We start from the raw sequence: 19,369 nt of genomic DNA on the forward strand, positions 1-19,369 counted from the left end.
GTGGTAGAATATGTTAGTACATACCCAGCTGTGCGGCGGCTCCCCTGGCGAGGGTCCGCTCGGGCAGCAGCTCGGCGTGCGGCGGCGCCACGCCGGCCAGGCGGCGCAGCAGGGCGGGACAAGAGCGCAGGCGCACTGACTCGCCGCGGTGGTAGAATATGTTAGTACATACCCAGCTGTGCGGCGGCTCCCCTGGCGAGGGTCCGCTCGGGCAGCAGCTCGGCGTGCGGCGGCGCCACGCCGGCCAGGCGGCGCAGCAGGGCGGGACAAGAGCGCAGGCGCACTGACTCGCCGCGGTGGTAGAATATGTTAGTACATACCCAGCTGTGCGGCGGCTCCCCTGGCGAGGGTCCGCTCGGGCAGCAGCTCGGCGTGCGGCGGCGCCACGCCGGCCAGGCGGCGCAGCAGGGCGGGACAAGAGCGCAGGCGCACTGACTCGCCGCGGTGGTAGAATATGTTAGTACATACCCAGCTGTGCGGCGGCTCCCCTGGCGAGGGTCCGCTCGGGCAGCAGCTCGGCGTGCGGCGGCGCCACGCCGGCCAGGCGGCGCAGCAGGGCGGGACAAGAGCGCAGGCGCACTGACTCGCCGCGGTGGTAGAATATGCGCGTCCAACCGCCGCTCACCACCCAACCTGAAAAAAAAAAAAAAACATGAGTAACTACAAACCTTTCTTAAAATTTGGATGATACGAGATTATTTCTCGACCAGAGATAAACTGTCTGTGAAAACAATCGGCAGCCCGCCGTCCAACTTTCCGACCAGATACACTCCTCGGGATTATGGCGCACAGTGTGCCGCACTACGACGCACCACATGCTTATGAAAATGACTTCAAATAGTATCTTTCAACAGGAAGGAACGTAGTTATTATAAAATGTTTTTTGTAAAATGTAGTTCTCAATAAAAATAAAAACAACGCAACATCAAAATTATACAAAACTACGTTTATCATGTTAAACAAACCGACTAACAAAATTAACCTAAACTTAGCAACTCACCTAGCAGAGTGTTAGTGGGTATGACGAGTATGACCTGTCTCGTGCTGTCCTCCACTAACACTATGGTGTCGGGTGAGACGCCGAGCATGCAGTCCAACACCGCCCCCGCGCCTTCGTCTTGAACTTGAACCTGCAACAAAACACACACGACTATTGTATCTATCTATTTATAAATTAGTGTCCTTTGGTTGACAGTGGTTGGCTGTGACAATCATGGACAGATCGAATAATACCAGTGGAGAGACACTCCTCCTTTCGGGTATTCTCGGCTACGTTCGGCTCAGCATTGCTCCAAGCAATTATTAATGTTGACACAACTTGAAGTCCCTTTGCGTCCACGACCACAGATAAGATAATGACTTAAATTTTGACAACCCTAAATAGCCGAAAGGGATAGTGTCATACATTAGAAAGGGACAGCATGATTCGCCCCTGAAACGCTGTCAAACTTCTGTTTTGTAGGAAGTGACCTTTCTGTACGGTATTACTATTATTTATTCTGTGATAATACTAGAGGGGTCCTTCTGTTATTTGAAATGAAATAATACCAAGCATAATTTTATGCCGCAAGTAGTTATAGACGCGCCACCGAGCGACCGCGGGTAAGAGAAAGAATATTCATATAAAATGTATACTACGCAATTTATCCGGTTTGCATGTCCAATGTATTTTCTCTTTCACACGGTATTTCGCCATAGCCGTCTTGCTATGATGACATAACCCGACCATAAAAAATGCCCGGTCGGTGATAGAGACAAAGCATGGCATCTCTTTCCTCTTATAGGAATTGCAATAAGACTATCTTTCTCTATCAAAGAGTGTAAGGCCCTTGGGCCTTACTTACGTGGAAGCACATGGCGCCACCGACGAGGACGTCGTTGGGACAGCTGTAGAGGCGCGGCAGCACCGCCGTGTTGTTGTTGCTGCCACTTTTCATTAGCAGCGACGAGAAGATTGCTGCAATATAACAATATATCTATAAATAAAAATATTTTACAGTACTTTCTCGCACTAGTGCGTAAATGAGCATATTTCGTGCATATGTCGAAAGTTTAAAGGGCCATATGTACTGAAAAACGTTGTACGATACATGTGCGAATAGGTAATTCGCAACTCGTGTCGATTTAAAACACTCCCTGCGGTCGTGTTTTAATTTATCGCCACTCGTTTCCAGTTTCCTCTTTTCCGCACTTGTATCGTAAATAACTATTATTTGAGATATTCATAATAATCAGATGAATTTGACTCATCTTAATAGGGTATTTGACATTTTTTTATGAAGTCGATCAGATTTGTGATGAGGATCAAATGTCTGTATGGGATCCATTGCCTTAAAGCAATACAAAAGTCACAAATGATTGTCAAAGTTTGGCATCCGCACTTTACTGACGAAACGCTTCTAACAAAATGGCAATACATCGTGACGTCACCATTTAACGTCGCTATTGCTTAGAAGCCGTTTCGATGTATGGAAAAGAAAGAAATTGCAATTTTGTCGGTGAAATATTGCGTTTATAAAAATAAAATAAAATCATTTATTGCAGACTAAAAGGTCCATACATGGTTAGCAAACATTACAATCTTATTACTAGATTTATGTGTTAGTAGCGCATAAAAACTAAAACTAAAAACTAGACGGCGAGTGCATGCAGCCCCTGCCAACGGTTGAGCATGGGGCCATTTTCGCGCTCCTTGAACACGCCCAGAATGCTGTTGTGGGGGTTGGGGTTGTTTATGTATATTGTTGCCATACAATATTTTTTTTAAATAAAAATATAAGGAATCGAATGGTACCATTATTTTTTTCCTATTTGAAAGTTTAAAAAAAAACATTTCTATCTATTTAACTAGATTTAGTTATAAAACACAACATGTTGACACACCCCTATTGCAATGCACTCTGACAAACAGACGACTGAACGCCACGCCTATTGTGTGCGGCGCGTCATAGTGAACCATGTCGTACTGCACTGCACGAAGGTTGATATTGGGCTGAAGCCGCGCGCGTCATTAGACGTCTTTAACGGTCAAAGGGATAATGAGTTGATCATTTGATTATGAACAATGTACAGTCGCCATCAGATATATCGGAGCGGCCAAGGTTCTCACAAACATCTGAACACGCCTCTATTGTCAAGGCGTTAGAGTGCGTGTTCAGATATTTTGAGCCCCTCGGGTGCTCTGATATATCTGATGGCGACTGTACGTACCATGAATCTAGTATAACTGGATCGGTCATGAGGGTTGGGGGGAAATGAACGAACGGGATAGTCTTATGTATCTTTCAGTAGGAATAGCAGAGATAGCGCTGTTATTGTTTGTCCTAGTGACAGTCTCAATTTTTTTTTTATTCCCCACCGTAAATTTACTATGGTCAAAGAGGATATAATAAGGTAGAGCGGTACTGTCATAGTAAATTTTGTAACCACTGTAAATTCACTGCCATCTGTCGACATACTTTAAAACTAAAAATGAAGATTTATAAAAATACGTTAAAATGTATTTAAATATGGATAAATGATTTTTTTATTTGCATTAATTATTTTTATATGATTTTGACCCGTCCTTTAATTGATATGCGTTAAAATTATAAATAACAAACGAAACCGTCAACGCCCTCTATACGAGAGTAGGCTAAAACTAGTGGTGCCATCTGATCGAGAATCAAATTTTCGTGATTTTCGAGGCACGTTTTTTCCTTAGAGTGTATCCATCTATTACGAAGTTATATCTATCTTTGCTATGGTTTATAGTGGGCTACAAATCTTCTCGACCAATCATATTGTCGCATTGCGTATGTTCTGTCCCTCACGGGCGCACCTGTATAGCTCATCTATGTAATGCTAGGTCTATGGTACGTACAGAACTTCTGTCCGGTCTCGAGCGTGGTGGCCGACACGTGGTTCTTGGCCAGATCCTTGAGGTACTCCTGCCGAGTGCGTGTGGCCATCGTGCTGAACTTTGGTGATTGTATCGCTGCGTTTTCGCCATTAATCACCTAGAAAACAATGTGGGTTATCAATTCCTGTTTTTCGTCGTAATAATCAACCAGTACCTACAGTCACGGATTTTAATTGTTGAGCCATTCACGGTTTACTTTACATTGGACATTTGATACCGTTAGTATTGACAATCAAATTAGCTTGAACCCTAAATGGCTCAGCAATTAAAGTTCGTGACTGTACGTAGTACACTCGCTATACCTAGTCGGCTCATAAGTTCTGTCAAGGCCAGCCTTTAAAATTTAAATTTGGAACTCCTAAAACAAAAACCGTTCTGCATTTGAATTTCGAATCTTTATTAAATATTTGAGTAGTATTATTTTGCAATTTTCTGTTTTCTTCAACATGGAGTGGACGCTTAAAGATAGCCGTACCGCAATAATTGCACTATATCGTTGTGGTCACTCGCCGACTAAAATTTTTAAGCTACTTGAAAATTTAAAATTCTCTCTAAGATTTGTGTATCGTACCATAGAAAGATACAGTGAGGTCTCTAGTTTAAATGACAAGAAAAGAAGCGGTCGTCCGCGTACAGCTAGGACTCCAGCGGTTGTACAAGCAATTAGGGCACGCATTGCCAGAAATCCCGCTAGGAAACAAAAAGTTATGGCCCTCCAGATGGGTTTGAGCAAAAACACGGTGAAAAGAGTGCTTAATCAAGACCTGAGACTTCGTGCTTATAAACGAAAAACTGACCATCTTCTCAATCGGTCGGCTTAAAGCTTTAAGGCTTAAAAGATCTAAAGCTTTATTGAACAATATCTCCTAAGCATGGCCTTTTATAGCACTGATGATTTTTTCAAATCGTAAAGTAGATATCATCACTAATCCAAACGAATTACAAGTAATTAATTATAGATATAAATATATAATAATTAAATGAATGTAAATATATAATAATGAAATTAATGTAAATTTATAATATTAATATAAATATGTAACAATAATTAGTTAGTACCTACCCAAAATGTGTTATGTAAATTATTGACTTGTAAAATGACTGCCTTTTACCAATAAAACATCTGAATCTGAATCTGAAGAAGTACGCTAAAAATAAGCACCGTTGTATACTGTTTTCGGACGAGAAAATTTTTGACATAGAAGAAAACAGTAATAAACAAAATGATAGAGTGTACGCTCGCAATAGTAAAGAAGCGTCTAATAGCATTCCCCGTATTCAAAGAGGTCATCACCCTTCATCTGTGATGGTTTGGCTGGGAGTTTCTTATGCGGGCGTCACTAGTATGCATTTTTGTGAGAAAGGAGTAAAAACTAGTGCCAAAGTGTACCAAGACACGGTGTTGACTAATATTGTGAAACCACTATCCCATACGATGTTTCTAAACCAGCATTGGGTTTTCCAGCAGGACTCTGCTCCAGCCCATAAGGCAAAGTCTACACAAGCCTGGCTCGCCTCCAATAAAATCGACTTTATACGGCATGAAGATTGGCCCTCCTCTAGCCCAGATCTTAATCCTTTAGACTATAAAATATGGCAGTATTTAGAGGAAAAGGTGTGCTCAAAACCTCATCCAAATCTAGACTCGCTGAAAAAATCTCTTGCTACAGCAGTGGCCAATATCGACATGAAAGTGGTGCGTGAATCCATTGACGACTGGCCACGAAGACTTCAAGCCTGTGTAGATAATTATGGCGGTCATTTTGAATAAATGTTATACATTTAGATTCTCTAGTTTATAAGCTTTCAAACGCTGTACAAATTATACGGAATAAACTTAAACTTTTGATTTTATTTGATACTATGTATATGACAGAACTTATGAGCCGACTAGGTATAAACATCCCTAAGTCCATCTTGCAAGATGTCCTTTTTAATTACCTACAAAATGCCCCGTTTGCAAAAGTTGATTGATAATATGTGGAATGCATAAAATTACAGTAAATGAAACATATCAAACTAATTTACAACGTTTCCGACTACATTTTATGTTTTTCGTCTGCGTCATAATAAATAATCTCTATATATGTAATAAATAAAAGTGCCCAACCGAGTATTGATATGTTTCTCAAAATTAGTACGCATATATAAAAAAAAGTATAAGCTTTATTGACTAAGTACGTGTACCTATTTATATCGTCTTATTGTATTTTGTTCGAAGCACGAGGCGGGAGACAAGTTATAAAGAGAACAGTAAGTTTAGCTTAGCGTTGCGCGTCTGATCATTCCATGAATTAATATACAATACATGCATAGTACAATCAAGAACCTCACCTTACTCAAAAGCAGATCCGTAAAAGCCTCCCCCTTAGGATAAACAGCGCCATCTTTGATCGGTGGTCCAAATAAAGGCACTTCCTTCGCCCGACTCACAGCTATGCTGTAATGCGTGTTCTCAGTACACGGGTCTATCGCTCGTACAACCACAAATACGTGTTGGAACTGCGAGCGAATGTTCCGCGGCGTGAACGGAGCCGCTCCCGGCTCTTGGAACACTATAGTGACTATATCGTTGCCAATATGCCGCTTCCGGAGTAGCTGCTGCCTGTTGTTGGGCGTGTAGGGTAGCATAGTTGACACGTGGAACATTATCTCGCAGTTCTGGTAAGTTGTGTAGACGGAGAAAAGGCCGGTCGAGTCTGTGCGATTGTCGAGACCCGCTTTGTATTTGTCGAAGTCTTTTAGTCGAACCGTGTGTCCGAGCGTCTGGAGGAACTCCACAAAGGCCGGGCCGGCTTCTTGGTTGTTGTACATTTCTTCTTCGGTGGACTGGCCGCTCTTGCAGTACATTACTCCTACTTTGTAGTAGCGCGTGACACATTGTTCGTCGAGTCTTAGGAGTTGTTCTTCGGCGCCGCTGCCGTTGGTGCCCAGCCTGTAATCAAGAGCGGTTAGTAATTAGTTATTAAATACAGCGATCGGGGATTATCGGTATCATGATCTGGACATTCTAGCCGCGTGGTGTTTTCACCGAGCGTGAAAATAAGTGTTGATTATTGTAGATAATTAAAGAATTGAAATTGTTGCTGGGCATACTGCAGTTAGTAGTAACATTTGGCCCGTTTTAAAGAAATATGAGTGTAACTTGCCTGAGACAACTGAGCTGCAACTCCGGAGCGACATACTCCAGCACCTCCTTAGTGTTGTAAGTAGCTGTATTGTTGCTAGGTTTGATCGGCAGGGCGTCTTCTAACACGGACCCACGTAGCGTCAACAGTTCCGAAGTACGGACGACCAGCCGATACTGCCAAGCTAGTTGGGACGCTGGTGTGGACGCGTCAGACCCCCCTCTTCTTAATTCCACTCGCTCTTTCTTGATGGAAATCGCGACGGGACCCACGGTTTCGTCCATGCCGAACCAGTTTTGGTGAGCTGTCAAAGAAAATAAAAATTCAGATAATTTTATCATTAAAATGATTAACGGTGGACTTTTCCTCAAAGCGTTATTATTGGGGGTAAACAGAAATTTGCATAAAGCAGGATATAAGTATTTTCAATTGCATTGAGAACAAATAATATTCAATTAATTACAAATCATAAGTGACCTACATGGTTTACTGAAAATACAGATGTATAATTTATGGTCGGAGCTCATAATACACGGCACGCAACTTTCCTTGGCAGTTCTAAACACACATTGAATATCAGGTTGTATATATTTATATCTTATTGTTACTAACATAGTTAATATTGTAAACAAATATGGATGCCTGGTGTCTGAAATAAATATATTTATTCATTCATTGTATTGGGACCGTGCACGACGACAGTTCCCAGTTTTGTCACAACTATTAAGCGAGAAGTAAGTAAATCGTAATAATTTCATTGAAAACTACTGAACGGATTTTTATACAGTTTTTACCTATGAATAGAGTGATTCTTGGGGGAGGTTAAGGCGTATAATTTGTTAAGGTTTTGTGTAAATTAGTTGAAATATCAGAAACATCATAATAAAGTCAGAAAAAAATTACGCTGGCTAAGAGAGCTTTAATCGAAAACGCTGCCCAATCCGTTTTAGATTATAACAGCACAATGTATGGTGGAATTGTCTTTCTTTCATTGGTCTACAAAAAAGTCCGCGATGGTATATGCCTATCTTTTAAGGATAATTTACTATACCCATTCTTATCTTCTACAAAAACATTTCATAATAATGTGGTATTTGCTATTTACACGGATACAGTATTAATAATAATCAAATTATTATTATTAGCTAACAGTAACAGTTAGCTCTTAGTTGCTGTCGAAGTGGTCGCCATGGTCGAAATCGGCCGGAAGGGTCATCATCATCATATCAAATTAAATACGTTAGTTTTAAGCATTTCATAAAGATTACAATGGTCACTTACACCATAAAATTTAAATGAATATCTCAGGAGTAATCGTAAATTAAAGTTCCATTTCGAGCCATATAACTTGTATGACAAGACGCTAACTTCCGTTAGTGCCTATTGTTACCACCTTATGCGCTGCGATCGCTTTACTTACCCCACCATACACTTCGCACGGTGCCAATAAGAATCCGAAGAATAGGATGTCAGCGCACATTGCTGGCATATCCTATCCATAACGTTAACGTAATACGAAACGAATGCCTAGTGTTGTACGCAACGCAATTTTTTATTCAACATACCTTGTAGTTACCAATAGCATAAAAAAATTAACCTGAATTTTGCCGCAAATAAAACCACTTCTTTAGTACCTAGCCGTTGTGACGCAGATATGAGTCAGTTTTAACGAAAACATTAGTAAATATTAGGATTAGTAATTTCGACTATATTGCAGGTAAAATTAGTATTAATGTATATTTAACTAATAATGAAAACCGCAGCAGCGGTCACGCAACTTTTCCTCAGCACGTGTATTTCCCAATAGCATTTTGCGCACTATATAGTTTGCGACTTAAATAAAACATCGAGGATAGATTTCCTCCTATTTATTGCAATAAATTACGTTTGTATTTACAGTGTCAGCGGAAGGTACAGTCAAGTGTAAAAATATGGGTGCATACAACTTACTCAAAAATATGTCCCATAGTTCTTAATTCGCTGACATAAGAGCTATGGGACATATTTTTGAGTATGATGAGATGAGTGAATCCATATTTTTACACTTGGCTGTACAATAGTGGTCCCAGATTATTAATCTCGCCGCCAAGCGAGTGGCCCAGAGACTTCTGGTACAGAGAGCGTACGCGATGATAATGTCAAAGAGTAAACCACCTAAAGACTCCCCGGCATCTCGGCCGAATTGCACCTTTTCATACAAAAGTAGTTCCGCTCTCATTTTAAAACTACGTGTTGGATTGTAATGAAACTTAGCACATACAATGACGTGAGGTATATCTTTGTCTGAAATTAGTTTATATATAAAACAAACGAAATAGTGCAAAAACAAGTTTCGTATGAAACAATTAAATTCGATGTATTTTTTTAACTATGGTATCTGAAGCTACATAAACTAATTACAGACATAGATCTACCTTATCCTGTTGTAAGTACAAGTACAAAGTTTCAGAATTCAGAGCAATCAAGATAGTCGTTTTAAAATGAGAGCGGAACTACGTTTGTATGGAGATCCGAGCTTTCTGGGGACCCTTAAAAACTCGCTTCACTGCATGCTTTCGTGGCCTAACACTTGATGCACTTGCAGTCTCTGGAGTTAGATTCAAGGCAGAGTTCACCGGCTGCGTGTGCACGTGCACGTGCGTGTGCGCAATATTGTTGGACCAGTGCATGCACACGTCACGCAAGCGTTGAGCCGTCTCTTATAAGGATCTGTATAATGCAACGCGCACGTACACGTGCATTTCTAATCTCTAAGAAATGTAATAGATAGAATAGAAGCAGTTCGTATTATATGACACCAAAGAATGTGGTCTGGTAGGCCACGGAGAGGCCGTAGGCCGCGCTGATAGATTTAGATTTATTTATTTCATAATATTAAATTACAATATAAATTATTTTTACACTAATCTATACGAAACTAATATTGTAACTTACACTGCCCATAGAAGTAGTTCCTATAGTACAGCGCTCCTAAATCCTGGCTCTCGACGGGCAGGGGCGTCAGTGTGTTCGCAAACGGGCACCCATGCCGCCAGTGAGTGTGGCCCGGCGGAAACTCGAGGACGGAGAGGCCATAGGCCGCTCGAGGCCGGTGCCAGCTGCCAGCTTGTCCCGGGATCGCACCGCGTGATGTCCGCCGGCATAGGGATACGCAGCGCTCTTCTTCGCCTGTAGAATGATAGAATAATTTTCTGGTTTAATCAATTAGCCTTTCTTGAGAAAAGAAAATAATCCCTATCATTTTAGTACAATGTCAGGCTGACAATATCACTTCATTATGAGTGTGAGCGTGAGTACCTACTTTGCAAGTAGGTATGTAATGCATCCCACAAATACAATCACAAAAAATCTGAAATCTTATAGATGGCATGACTTATGTTTTAAATCAACATACAAACCTTTTCAAGCATTGATAGCAAAATTACAAAAGATAATGTAAGACAGTGAGAAAAGATATATTCAATGTAGTTTTTCAATTGGTGATTGTGATTGATAAGTAGCTCTTCGTTAATTAAATGTTTGAAACTTATCACGTAGCAAAATAAGACATAGATAATCTTGATGCGCAATTAGGAATTAATTACTAATATTTTTAACAAACTTCATTTTATTGGATGCTTATGAGGGTTTCATTTAAATTTAAATAAGATTGGGTTGCAAATTAAATTTATATTTGCTAACGTGATAAAACTGGCTAAGTGTTTCAACCGATTCATTGATCGCACAAGATGAGTCTAAGAAAAAATTAAGCCTCCGAGATTACACACATTCTGTCAAATTTGAAACAAGAATTTGTCTTAAACTGTACACATCAAATACAATCAATGAATGTTTGTCATGAGCACAGGGGCATCTATACATTGCACAATTGAATATTTCATTATCATGTTGCCAATCACACTGACATTGGTCAAATTTCAGTAAAGCTGCATTGTGAGGTAATTCCATTTGGGGCAGATTGGGACGTAGCCATCCCTACATAATATTGAGAGACAAGAGAGGTATGGGCACTGTGAATGACATCTCGCTTTGTGTGGTAGGGCACAGGTCAGCGGACGTCATTCCAGATCTTGAGCAGAGCCCAACTGGGGAGGTACCTCCACCTTACAGAAAACCGCAGCCAAAAAACACTAGACCCTACTAATAGTGTTGTGTTCCTGCCGGTGAGTAGGGTTGCCAGAGCTCGAGGGAGAGCAGTGTTAGGGTCGGCAACGCGCATGTAACTCCTCTGGTGTTGCAGGCGTACATAGGCTACGGAGACTGCTTAACATCAGGCGGGCCGTATGCTTGTTTGCCACCGACGTAGTATAAAAAAAAAATTACAGATACAATAGTAACTCTGGCCGTGTCTGTCTTCATACGTAAACCACTGCACTGGTCGAGACAAAATTTGGTATCTATAGATATAGTTTGAATTCCGAGGAAGGGCATAGGATAGTTTTTTATAACAGAAATTATCTTACGAGGCAAACAAAGTCATGGGCAGAAGCTAGTCTTGTAAAATTCTATTACTTATTTAGTGGTTAACGCGAAGCGAAGCGATACGGCGCGGGGTGAATCAATCCTTTGATACCTATATAAGTGTCCTATTACGTAGGCGATCACGTTGCGAACGCGGTGGGCCCGCCGCGCTGCGCCGCGCAGCTTCGCTTCGCGTTCGTGAGTTGTTCGCTTACGTAACACGCTGTATACTAGACTTTAAACACCTGGCCCGCTTAGCTACTTCTACTGCTGACTGTACAAATATATTGTAGGATTGCACTGCATAAGGTAATTAGTTCATTTATGTTTTAGGTACAATTACTAATTCTCTCAATACTGTAGGACATGTAGGTAAGTAATACTTTTCCTTACACTAATATTGCCATTTTGAAAATCCCTGCCTAAATGAGCAAGTTGAATTATGCAATCGGTAAACAGTCTCTCACTCTTTCACAGAAAACTGAGTGTTGTTCGGCAAGTGTATTGCTCTCTGATGACCTTAAACCTGTTTTATGATTATGACTCATATGATGAAAATGTAGTTTACGCATAAATTGGAAGCCTATTCTAATTCTTTACCTTCTTAATAAAAAACGAGTCGTACTCGCGCACGAAGGGTTCCGTACCATTACGTAAAAAACGGCAAAAAAATCACGTTTGTTGTATGGGAGCCTCCTTAAATATTTATTTTATTCTGTTTTTTAGTAGGTATTTTTTTGTAATATAGCGGCAACAGAAATACATCATGTGTGAAAATTTCAATTGTCCAACTATCACAGTTCATGAGATACAGCCTGGTGACAGACGGACAGACAGACAGACGGACGGACAACGGAGTCTTAGTAATGGGTCCCGTTTTTATCCTTTGGGTATGGAACCCTAAAAATGCTTATAAATAGATTATTCTTATTCATTAAGCTGTCTCCATGTTTATGAAGGTATAAAAGCAAAAGATAATCTTGCAAAATGTGAAAACCATAACACAGATAAAAAACTCGATTGCTTATCAGCAGATAAATCAGTAATGGTTGTGATTAATTACTACTAATCAATGAGCCAATCAGTGCAATGCACTATTTCATTCATGCAATCATTGATTGCAAAAAGAAAATAAGACTGATTTTTGATGTGAGAGAACATTAAATAAAACCGGTGAAGTGCAAGTCGGACTCACGCACGAAGGGTTCCGTACCATTACGCAAAATTCGGGCAAAAAAAAAACCTTTCTTGTATGGGAGTTTTTAGTATTTGTTGTTGAAATACATCGTCTGTAAAAATTTCAACTGTTTAGCTATCACGGTTCATGAGATACAGCCTGGTGACAGACAGACGGACAGCAGAGTCTTAGTAATAGTGTCCCGTTTTTACCCTTCGGATATAAAACCCTTAAAGGAGGAAATCGAGATAACATAAAATTATGTCATAATTGATAAGTAATATGTTACTATGTATTTGAAGCATGAAAATCATTAAGCAACATAATTATGAAAACTTAATATCATAATTTACAAGAAAGTCAGTGAATTGAATTATGTGCATAAATTGAAGAATTCCGTATGTAATTGTATAGAATTATTGAAGCAGTGTACAGCTTGATGCTCCACTGGTTGTTGCACATTATTGTGTTAATTGAGGAATCATTCAATGGACGCATGTGTTGGATTAAAAAGTTTGTTGTTTATTTATTGTGATATTTTCATTCAGTATCCTTGGTGCATGATTTCATCTTGATTTAAAGAGATTAGGCCACTGTAAAGGTTTCTTTCCAGTTAGGGTTGCCATCTGTCCGGGTCTCCCCAGATTTGTCCTAGTTTAGAGGGCATCCGGGGAGCGTCCGGGCCGGGCTTCATTTGTAGTCGGGGTTTAAAAGTTTTAGTCTTTGGCTGCCCGCGACACGACAATCCTGTTGACATGTCCAGATTCTGAGCTCTAAAATCCAGGGTTTTCACGCGTCTTGTCGTGGTTACCAAATTTTTGAGATGGCAACCCTATTTCCATTACTACTAATCAAAGGAAAGAAAACAAGAAAAAAAAGAGTGCAATACAAATATGGAGTAGGTAGTTTTAGGGAAGGTTATTAGATCATAAGTAGATTCAAAGGTACTTCTTAAAAGGATTCACAGATTTAAATAAAATAAATAAGCAATGATGAAATCTAAGGTGAGATAAAAAACAGTCTAATTGTGAAGCTCCTAGAGGTTTTATGAACATTACTAAGATCATAAAACACAAAGAGCCACAGTATTTTGTAAACAACAAGACCAGTAAACCATTATAATTATGAGTGAAGTAATGGCAAGCTCTGGGAGAACAATGTCAGATGTGAGAGTAGAATTGGTGTCACCTGATTCTCAGTCACACAATGGTCATTCCATAGTAAGTTGTAATGCTTACTCTGTACCAATACCAGAGTAATTACACTTTAGGTGCTCTAATAATGTTGCAGACAAATACTTAACATACACCTATGTATTCATTTTGAATTGTGATAAGAAATTGATATGATGTTACTGGATATATTTTTTTACTCTGGTTTCAAGCATTGAATGTTCTGTTATTTTTTGATTATCTGCCTGCATTAGCTTAACATGCAAATATTTATTGGTGTTATTAAATATTTCCTGCTATTTTGAATTCATGAATTTCACCTATGAAGTAATCATTCATGCAGAGGAATTTGAGTCATAAATGACATTAAATGGGCCAATAATTTTATTCATTCAAATAACATAAACATCTCCCAAGTCACTCTTCAAACAAGATTTTATTTAAGTCTTTTTCAACATTTAAATTAATCAAACATGCATTTTTCTGTAAGTTATAGGGCAAAGGATTGTTGTTATAGCGGCAACAGAAATACATCATCTGTGAAAATTTTAACTGTCTAATGGTCTAGCCAGCCTGGTGACAGACAGACGGACAGTGGAGTCTTAGTAATAGGGTCCCGTTTTTACCCTTTGGGTACGGAACCCTAAAAAGGATTTATTACAAATATGGGAAATACATTAAATCCACACTAATCTGGACCCTCGCTTATTTGGTGATCCCTGTAATCCTGTGAATCTCTCTGGCTGAAGAAAATGATTTTGATAGTAAATAGTAACTAACTAAATTTATAAATTTCTTCACCAACTAAGTGGCTTCTAAAAGAAGTATGAAGATATAAAAAAAGAAGAGTAACAACTGCTTTTTGCTGCTGCTGCTTATCTGTATCCTTAGATTCATCAAAGTAATATTATAAATCCTCTAGAATCCATCAATCTGTCTGGACTAGTGAGGTCCTACTGTTAATTTGTATTAATCTTCACCTCAAGGGTAGGTTGAATGTGATAAACAAACTATACTAACCTCCCAATTCATTCCTAAAGAAGGGACAGGCTTCCAGCAACTCATTTGATCTTCCATCCCCTATGTCAGGTACAGTGTCTTCTCCCAGCGGAGGGCCCCGGGTAGCTAGAGAAGCAGCCGAGGCCCCTGTTGTTGTGTTCCTCCTGCGGCTCAGCAGTGCTCCTCTAATCTCAGCTGCATAACTCAAGTTCGCCATCAAGGATTGGCAATCATAGTGAGCAAACTGTTGTTTTTTGATTCCTTCAGGTCGGTCAAGAGATCCATCGTCCATGGGTTGTCGGTGTGTGGGAGCTGCGCCACCCCAAAGCTTATTGAATTTGAGGCGAGGCTTCGGGCTGGCGCTGGCCCGGGGCGTGGGGCCGTCGGAGGTGTCGCCGCTCAAGCCCTGAGCCTTCTCTGTCACGTTGTAGTTGTGCACCATCGCGGGCAGCCTGTCGCTCGCACCCCCGATCACGTCGATCGAACCGTGACTCCCATACTCGCGCCGCAACCCGTTTCCGGACGGATGTTCGCCGTATATCAAGTCGAGACTCGAGTTACTGCGATACATAACATCTCTGGCTTCCTTCCGTCGGAGATGATCCGGAGCGTACATGGCATATTTCGATGAGTGTCAGTTCGCTCTCGACTCTCGACAAATAAATAATAGAACACTGAAGCGCTCACTGACCATACATTAATTAAAATACATTCGTAAATACCACGAATTACTACGATGTTGAGACGTACACAGTGAGTGACTTCACAACATGATGAATAGCCGAACTTTCGTTTATTGTCACATAATCACAAACAAACTGTGTGCTTAACACTAACGATAAGTTATTTTGCAATATTCTATATATACAAAGCTTAACACACGTCTTCACAACACAAAAACGAATGAATGAAACGAAATTTATGAAAGAAAAAACATTATTCACGAGTAAACGTATAATGTTGCCAAGAGAAAAATACAGAGTAACGAACGGAACGGTATTTTGAGTGCCAGTGTTAAAAATTGGTAGCTCAAAAACAACCTTATTGAAATGATTGAAATAAGATAATAAATTCTATACCATCCATAATAATAAATATGAATCTAATGTCCCCTGTACCCATGGCCCAGCGTAGATCAGTCTGAAGGACACACCGTCGCACCGCAGTAGTCATTGTCCGACGCATCCATAGGTAAGAGCGAGAAAGCGATATCTCTTTCTCGTTCTTACTTATGGGTGCGTCGCAAAATGACCTTGGTGCGGTGCGATGGTGTGTTACGGCATAAGGGATGCAGCTATGCGGTGGATTGAGATAGCAATATCACTTGCTCCCTCTAATGCATAAATGCGTTTACTTTGATTTGGCTTTGATAAATAAGAAGTGAAGTAGGTAGTTTGATTTTATATTATTATTTTGGGTCAAATTATATCTGATATTTTTCACATCAATGGCATTTACTTATAAGTAGTATCAATGATGGAGAGGTGAATGAAATAAATTAACAATTTATATTTTAGCATTTTAATTAAGGGTAGAACACAGTAACATAATAAAGGCAAATATGCCTACAGTCTTAAATAAAATACATGCTAAACAATACAACATACCATGCTTAGTTGGGATAGGTCCCATCTAAGCCCATTACAACTGACCATGATCTGAATCCTCAGCTTCAGATGCATCACCGCTGGGCATTTTGGACCGTTTGCTAGTCTTGCTGCTGCCACTCGGCGCGTGACTCCTCAGACTGTGCTCGCTCTCTGCGGTTGAAGCGCTGCGGTCACCGGCGAGCCCGTGCGGTGAGCGGTCACCCGAGCCGGGCCCGCTGTGCGGTGTGCGGGTGCCCGTGCCGCTGTGCGTAGAGCGAGAGCGGTCCGTGGTGTCGCCGTGTCTGCTAGTGGCGCTAGGGGCTCGGGACTCTTTCTGGGGTTTGGAAAATAGACAAGGTAAACCTTGAGGGGGAAATCTGAGTAAAATTTTACAGATTCTTGATGTAAGAAACTGGAGAAGACTGACTTTAGGCAAAGATAGATATAATTCCGTAATAGATGGATACAGTCTAAGGAAAAAACGTGCCTCGAAAACCCACGAAAATTTGATTTTCGATCAGAGGGCGCCACTAGTTTTGGCCTACTCTCGTATAGAGGGCGTTGACGGTTTCGTTTGTTATTTATAATTTTAACGCATATCAGTGAAAGACATGGGTCAAAATCATATAAAAATAATTAATGCAAATAAAAAAATCCTTTATCCATATTTAAATACATTTTAACGTATTTTTATAAATTTTCATTTTTAGTTTTAAAGTATGTCGATAGATGGCAGTGAATTTACAGTGGTTACAAAATTTACTATGACAGTACCGCTCTATCTTATTATATCCTCTTTGCTTTAGGGGAAGATCGACTACACTCTACATGCTCTTTCGTCGCTTTTAATTCTTTTGTACTTTGATTATACTTTATCAACAAAAAGTCGGTAGAGAAGAAATAGTGATTCTCCTGCGTCTCTTTCATACGTGAGTTCTGCTTAAGTTCGTCCGTAACGTTGGAATGCGTTCTAACAAATGTCACGTTCCACGGGTAAAGGTACCTTATGGCGGTTGGCACTTACGTCGCGTAGCACGGTATTAGTATTGGAGCGTTGGTAGTAATAGCGTAAGCACCGACCATAAGGTACTTTTCGTGGAACATCACAAATAAGTAAATACGAGCATGACGCGATATGACTACAAAAGCGCACCCGTTCCTAATTTTTCCGAAAGTTAAGGATAACCTAGTGGATCGCGAATAGGTTATAGATAAGTAATAGCCAAAACCGCCCCCGATGTAGTTATGGCCTGTATCAAGGTTAATAGGTATTTTCATCACACTCGCTCAGTAAATGTGGAATTGCACGCAGGCTTAGCGGGAACTATAGAAAAAGCGTTTTCCCTAGGGAGTTATGAAGTTTCAAGTATTATAATTAACAGTTTTTTGTCTTAATACTTCATTTTTGTATCGCAAGTGTGATGAAAGACATTGTGTGTAACTCAGGGCGTAATAATATTGCAAAGGGCAAGCCGTCGCGATTTAACTATACTCTCGTTTGCAATATTTAACTTACGCCTCATGTTGCACAATGTACTATTGTTTCACTAACGTCCTTAATTTGACGGAACAGAAAAGACCCTAATTTATTAGAGTTACTAAGAATTAACAAAAAAAAAAACAATAGTTTGATGCACAAGGCTTCACTGCCTGGGTACTATCGCTAACCAGATTCAAGATAAGGCCGTAAAGCTAACATGCCATAAAACGTACCAGCGCCCTCTCGACTTCCTCTTCCAACAACTTGGCCTCGTATTCCGAGAGAAGTTGCGCCTTCAAGCAATCCGTGGCCATCGCCACAACACCTTCTATATCCTTCTCGGGGGCTTGCACGCCGCACTCTGAATGAAAGTAAAGCGGGATTTACATTACGAAATTAGTGGCGTGAAATTGATGTCGTGACAGTAGTTTCACCAACAGTTTCACGTGTAATTTAATATTTTAGTAATGCATGCATTAATTTCATGAGAGCAAATCAATTTCGTGCCCTGCATGATTTTTTGGTGACATTAGTATCATCATAGAGTAACTTATACTAGAGCGGTACTGTCATAGTAATTTTGTAACCCCAGTAAATTCACTGCCATCTGTCGACACACTTTAAAACTAAAAATGAAGATTTATAAAATACGATAGAATGTATTTAAATATAGATAAATGATTTTTTTTATTTGCATTAATTATTTTTATGATTTTGACCCATGTTCTTTCACTGATATGCGTTAAAATTGTTAAATAACAAACGAAACCGTCAACGCCATCTATACGACTGTAGGCCAAAACTAGTAGCGCCCTCTGAACGAGAATCAAATTTTCTTGACTTTCGAGGCACGTTTTTTCCTTAGACTGTATCCATCTATTACGGAGTTATATCAATCTTTGGTATCATGCAACTAATTTCGTAGTGTAAATGTGACGTGAAAAATTAATGTCGCAAAAGTGTCTGCGTGTGCGGACGTGTAGCTTCGATGCTGATGGGGCCGTGGTCACTGCGATACTGTGAATTTCACGACACTAATTATTTTACGAAATTACTTTCGCATATATCGAAACTACTTTCGTGAAACTGATTTCAACATGCACGACAGTAATTTCGCAATGTAAATCCCGCTTAATAGTTTGTAGAAGTGGACAGTAAAACCTAAACGAGATTGAATCATTCCGAGAGAAGTTGAGCCTTCTAGCAAGGGATTGTGTATAATGTCAATATCCAGAGAGGAAAATGGGGATTACATTTGTATGGAGAAGTGGTCGTCCCATCCTCTTAATTTACCTTTGATATCCGCAACCACTTCATGTATTTGTATCTGATCTATGGACGTCGCGGTGAGCGGTTGACCGTCTCCCGTCAGAGCGTTGACGAGGGAGGCCATGGTTTCATTAGTAGCTGCAATACGTTAGAAAACTAAGTTTTAGGGGATGTATCGCCAGGTTTGTAATGT

At 40.1% G+C, this 19,369-nt stretch overlaps 3 protein-coding genes across 4 annotated transcripts in view; 1 reads left to right on the forward strand and 2 right to left on the reverse strand.

The window, feature by feature from the left end:
• Nucleotides 1-15,854, reverse strand: part of LOC134744280 (signal-induced proliferation-associated 1-like protein 1) — a 28,507-nt gene extending 12,653 nt beyond the window's left edge. The window contains exons 1-8 of the mRNA XM_063678037.1: nt 14,860-15,854; nt 9,964-10,197; nt 7,051-7,333; nt 6,236-6,836; nt 3,863-3,998; nt 1,845-1,957; nt 1,001-1,130; nt 469-633 (exon numbers count right to left, since the gene is read on the reverse strand). Of these exons, the coding sequence (XP_063534107.1) occupies nt 469-633; nt 1,001-1,130; nt 1,845-1,957; nt 3,863-3,998; nt 6,236-6,836; nt 7,051-7,333; nt 9,964-10,197; nt 14,860-15,454 (2,257 nt within the window). The 5' untranslated portion in view covers nt 15,455-15,854. The remainder of the gene's footprint in view (nt 1-468; nt 634-1,000; nt 1,131-1,844; nt 1,958-3,862; nt 3,999-6,235; nt 6,837-7,050; nt 7,334-9,963; nt 10,198-14,859) is intronic.
• LOC134744246 (electron transfer flavoprotein regulatory factor 1) overlaps nt 1-19,369 on the forward strand; it is a 225,484-nt gene that overhangs the window by 174,024 nt on the left and 32,091 nt on the right. The window lies entirely within an intron of this gene.
• The window catches only part of LOC134743414 (cilia- and flagella-associated protein 44), a 34,291-nt gene continuing 31,265 nt past the window's right edge, over nt 16,344-19,369 (reverse strand). For both annotated transcript variants that reach the window (XM_063676811.1, XM_063676806.1), the window contains 3 exons: nt 19,201-19,314; nt 18,141-18,268; nt 16,344-16,761 (listed from right to left, as the gene is read on the reverse strand). In XM_063676811.1, the coding sequence (XP_063532881.1) occupies nt 16,480-16,761; nt 18,141-18,268; nt 19,201-19,314 (524 nt within the window). In that variant the 3' untranslated portion in view covers nt 16,344-16,479. The remainder of the gene's footprint in view (nt 16,762-18,140; nt 18,269-19,200; nt 19,315-19,369) is intronic.

This window comes from Cydia strobilella, chromosome 1 (assembly GCF_947568885.1).
Source record: "Cydia strobilella chromosome 1, ilCydStro3.1, whole genome shotgun sequence".
Lineage (NCBI taxonomy): Eukaryota > Metazoa > Arthropoda > Insecta > Lepidoptera > Tortricidae > Cydia > Cydia strobilella.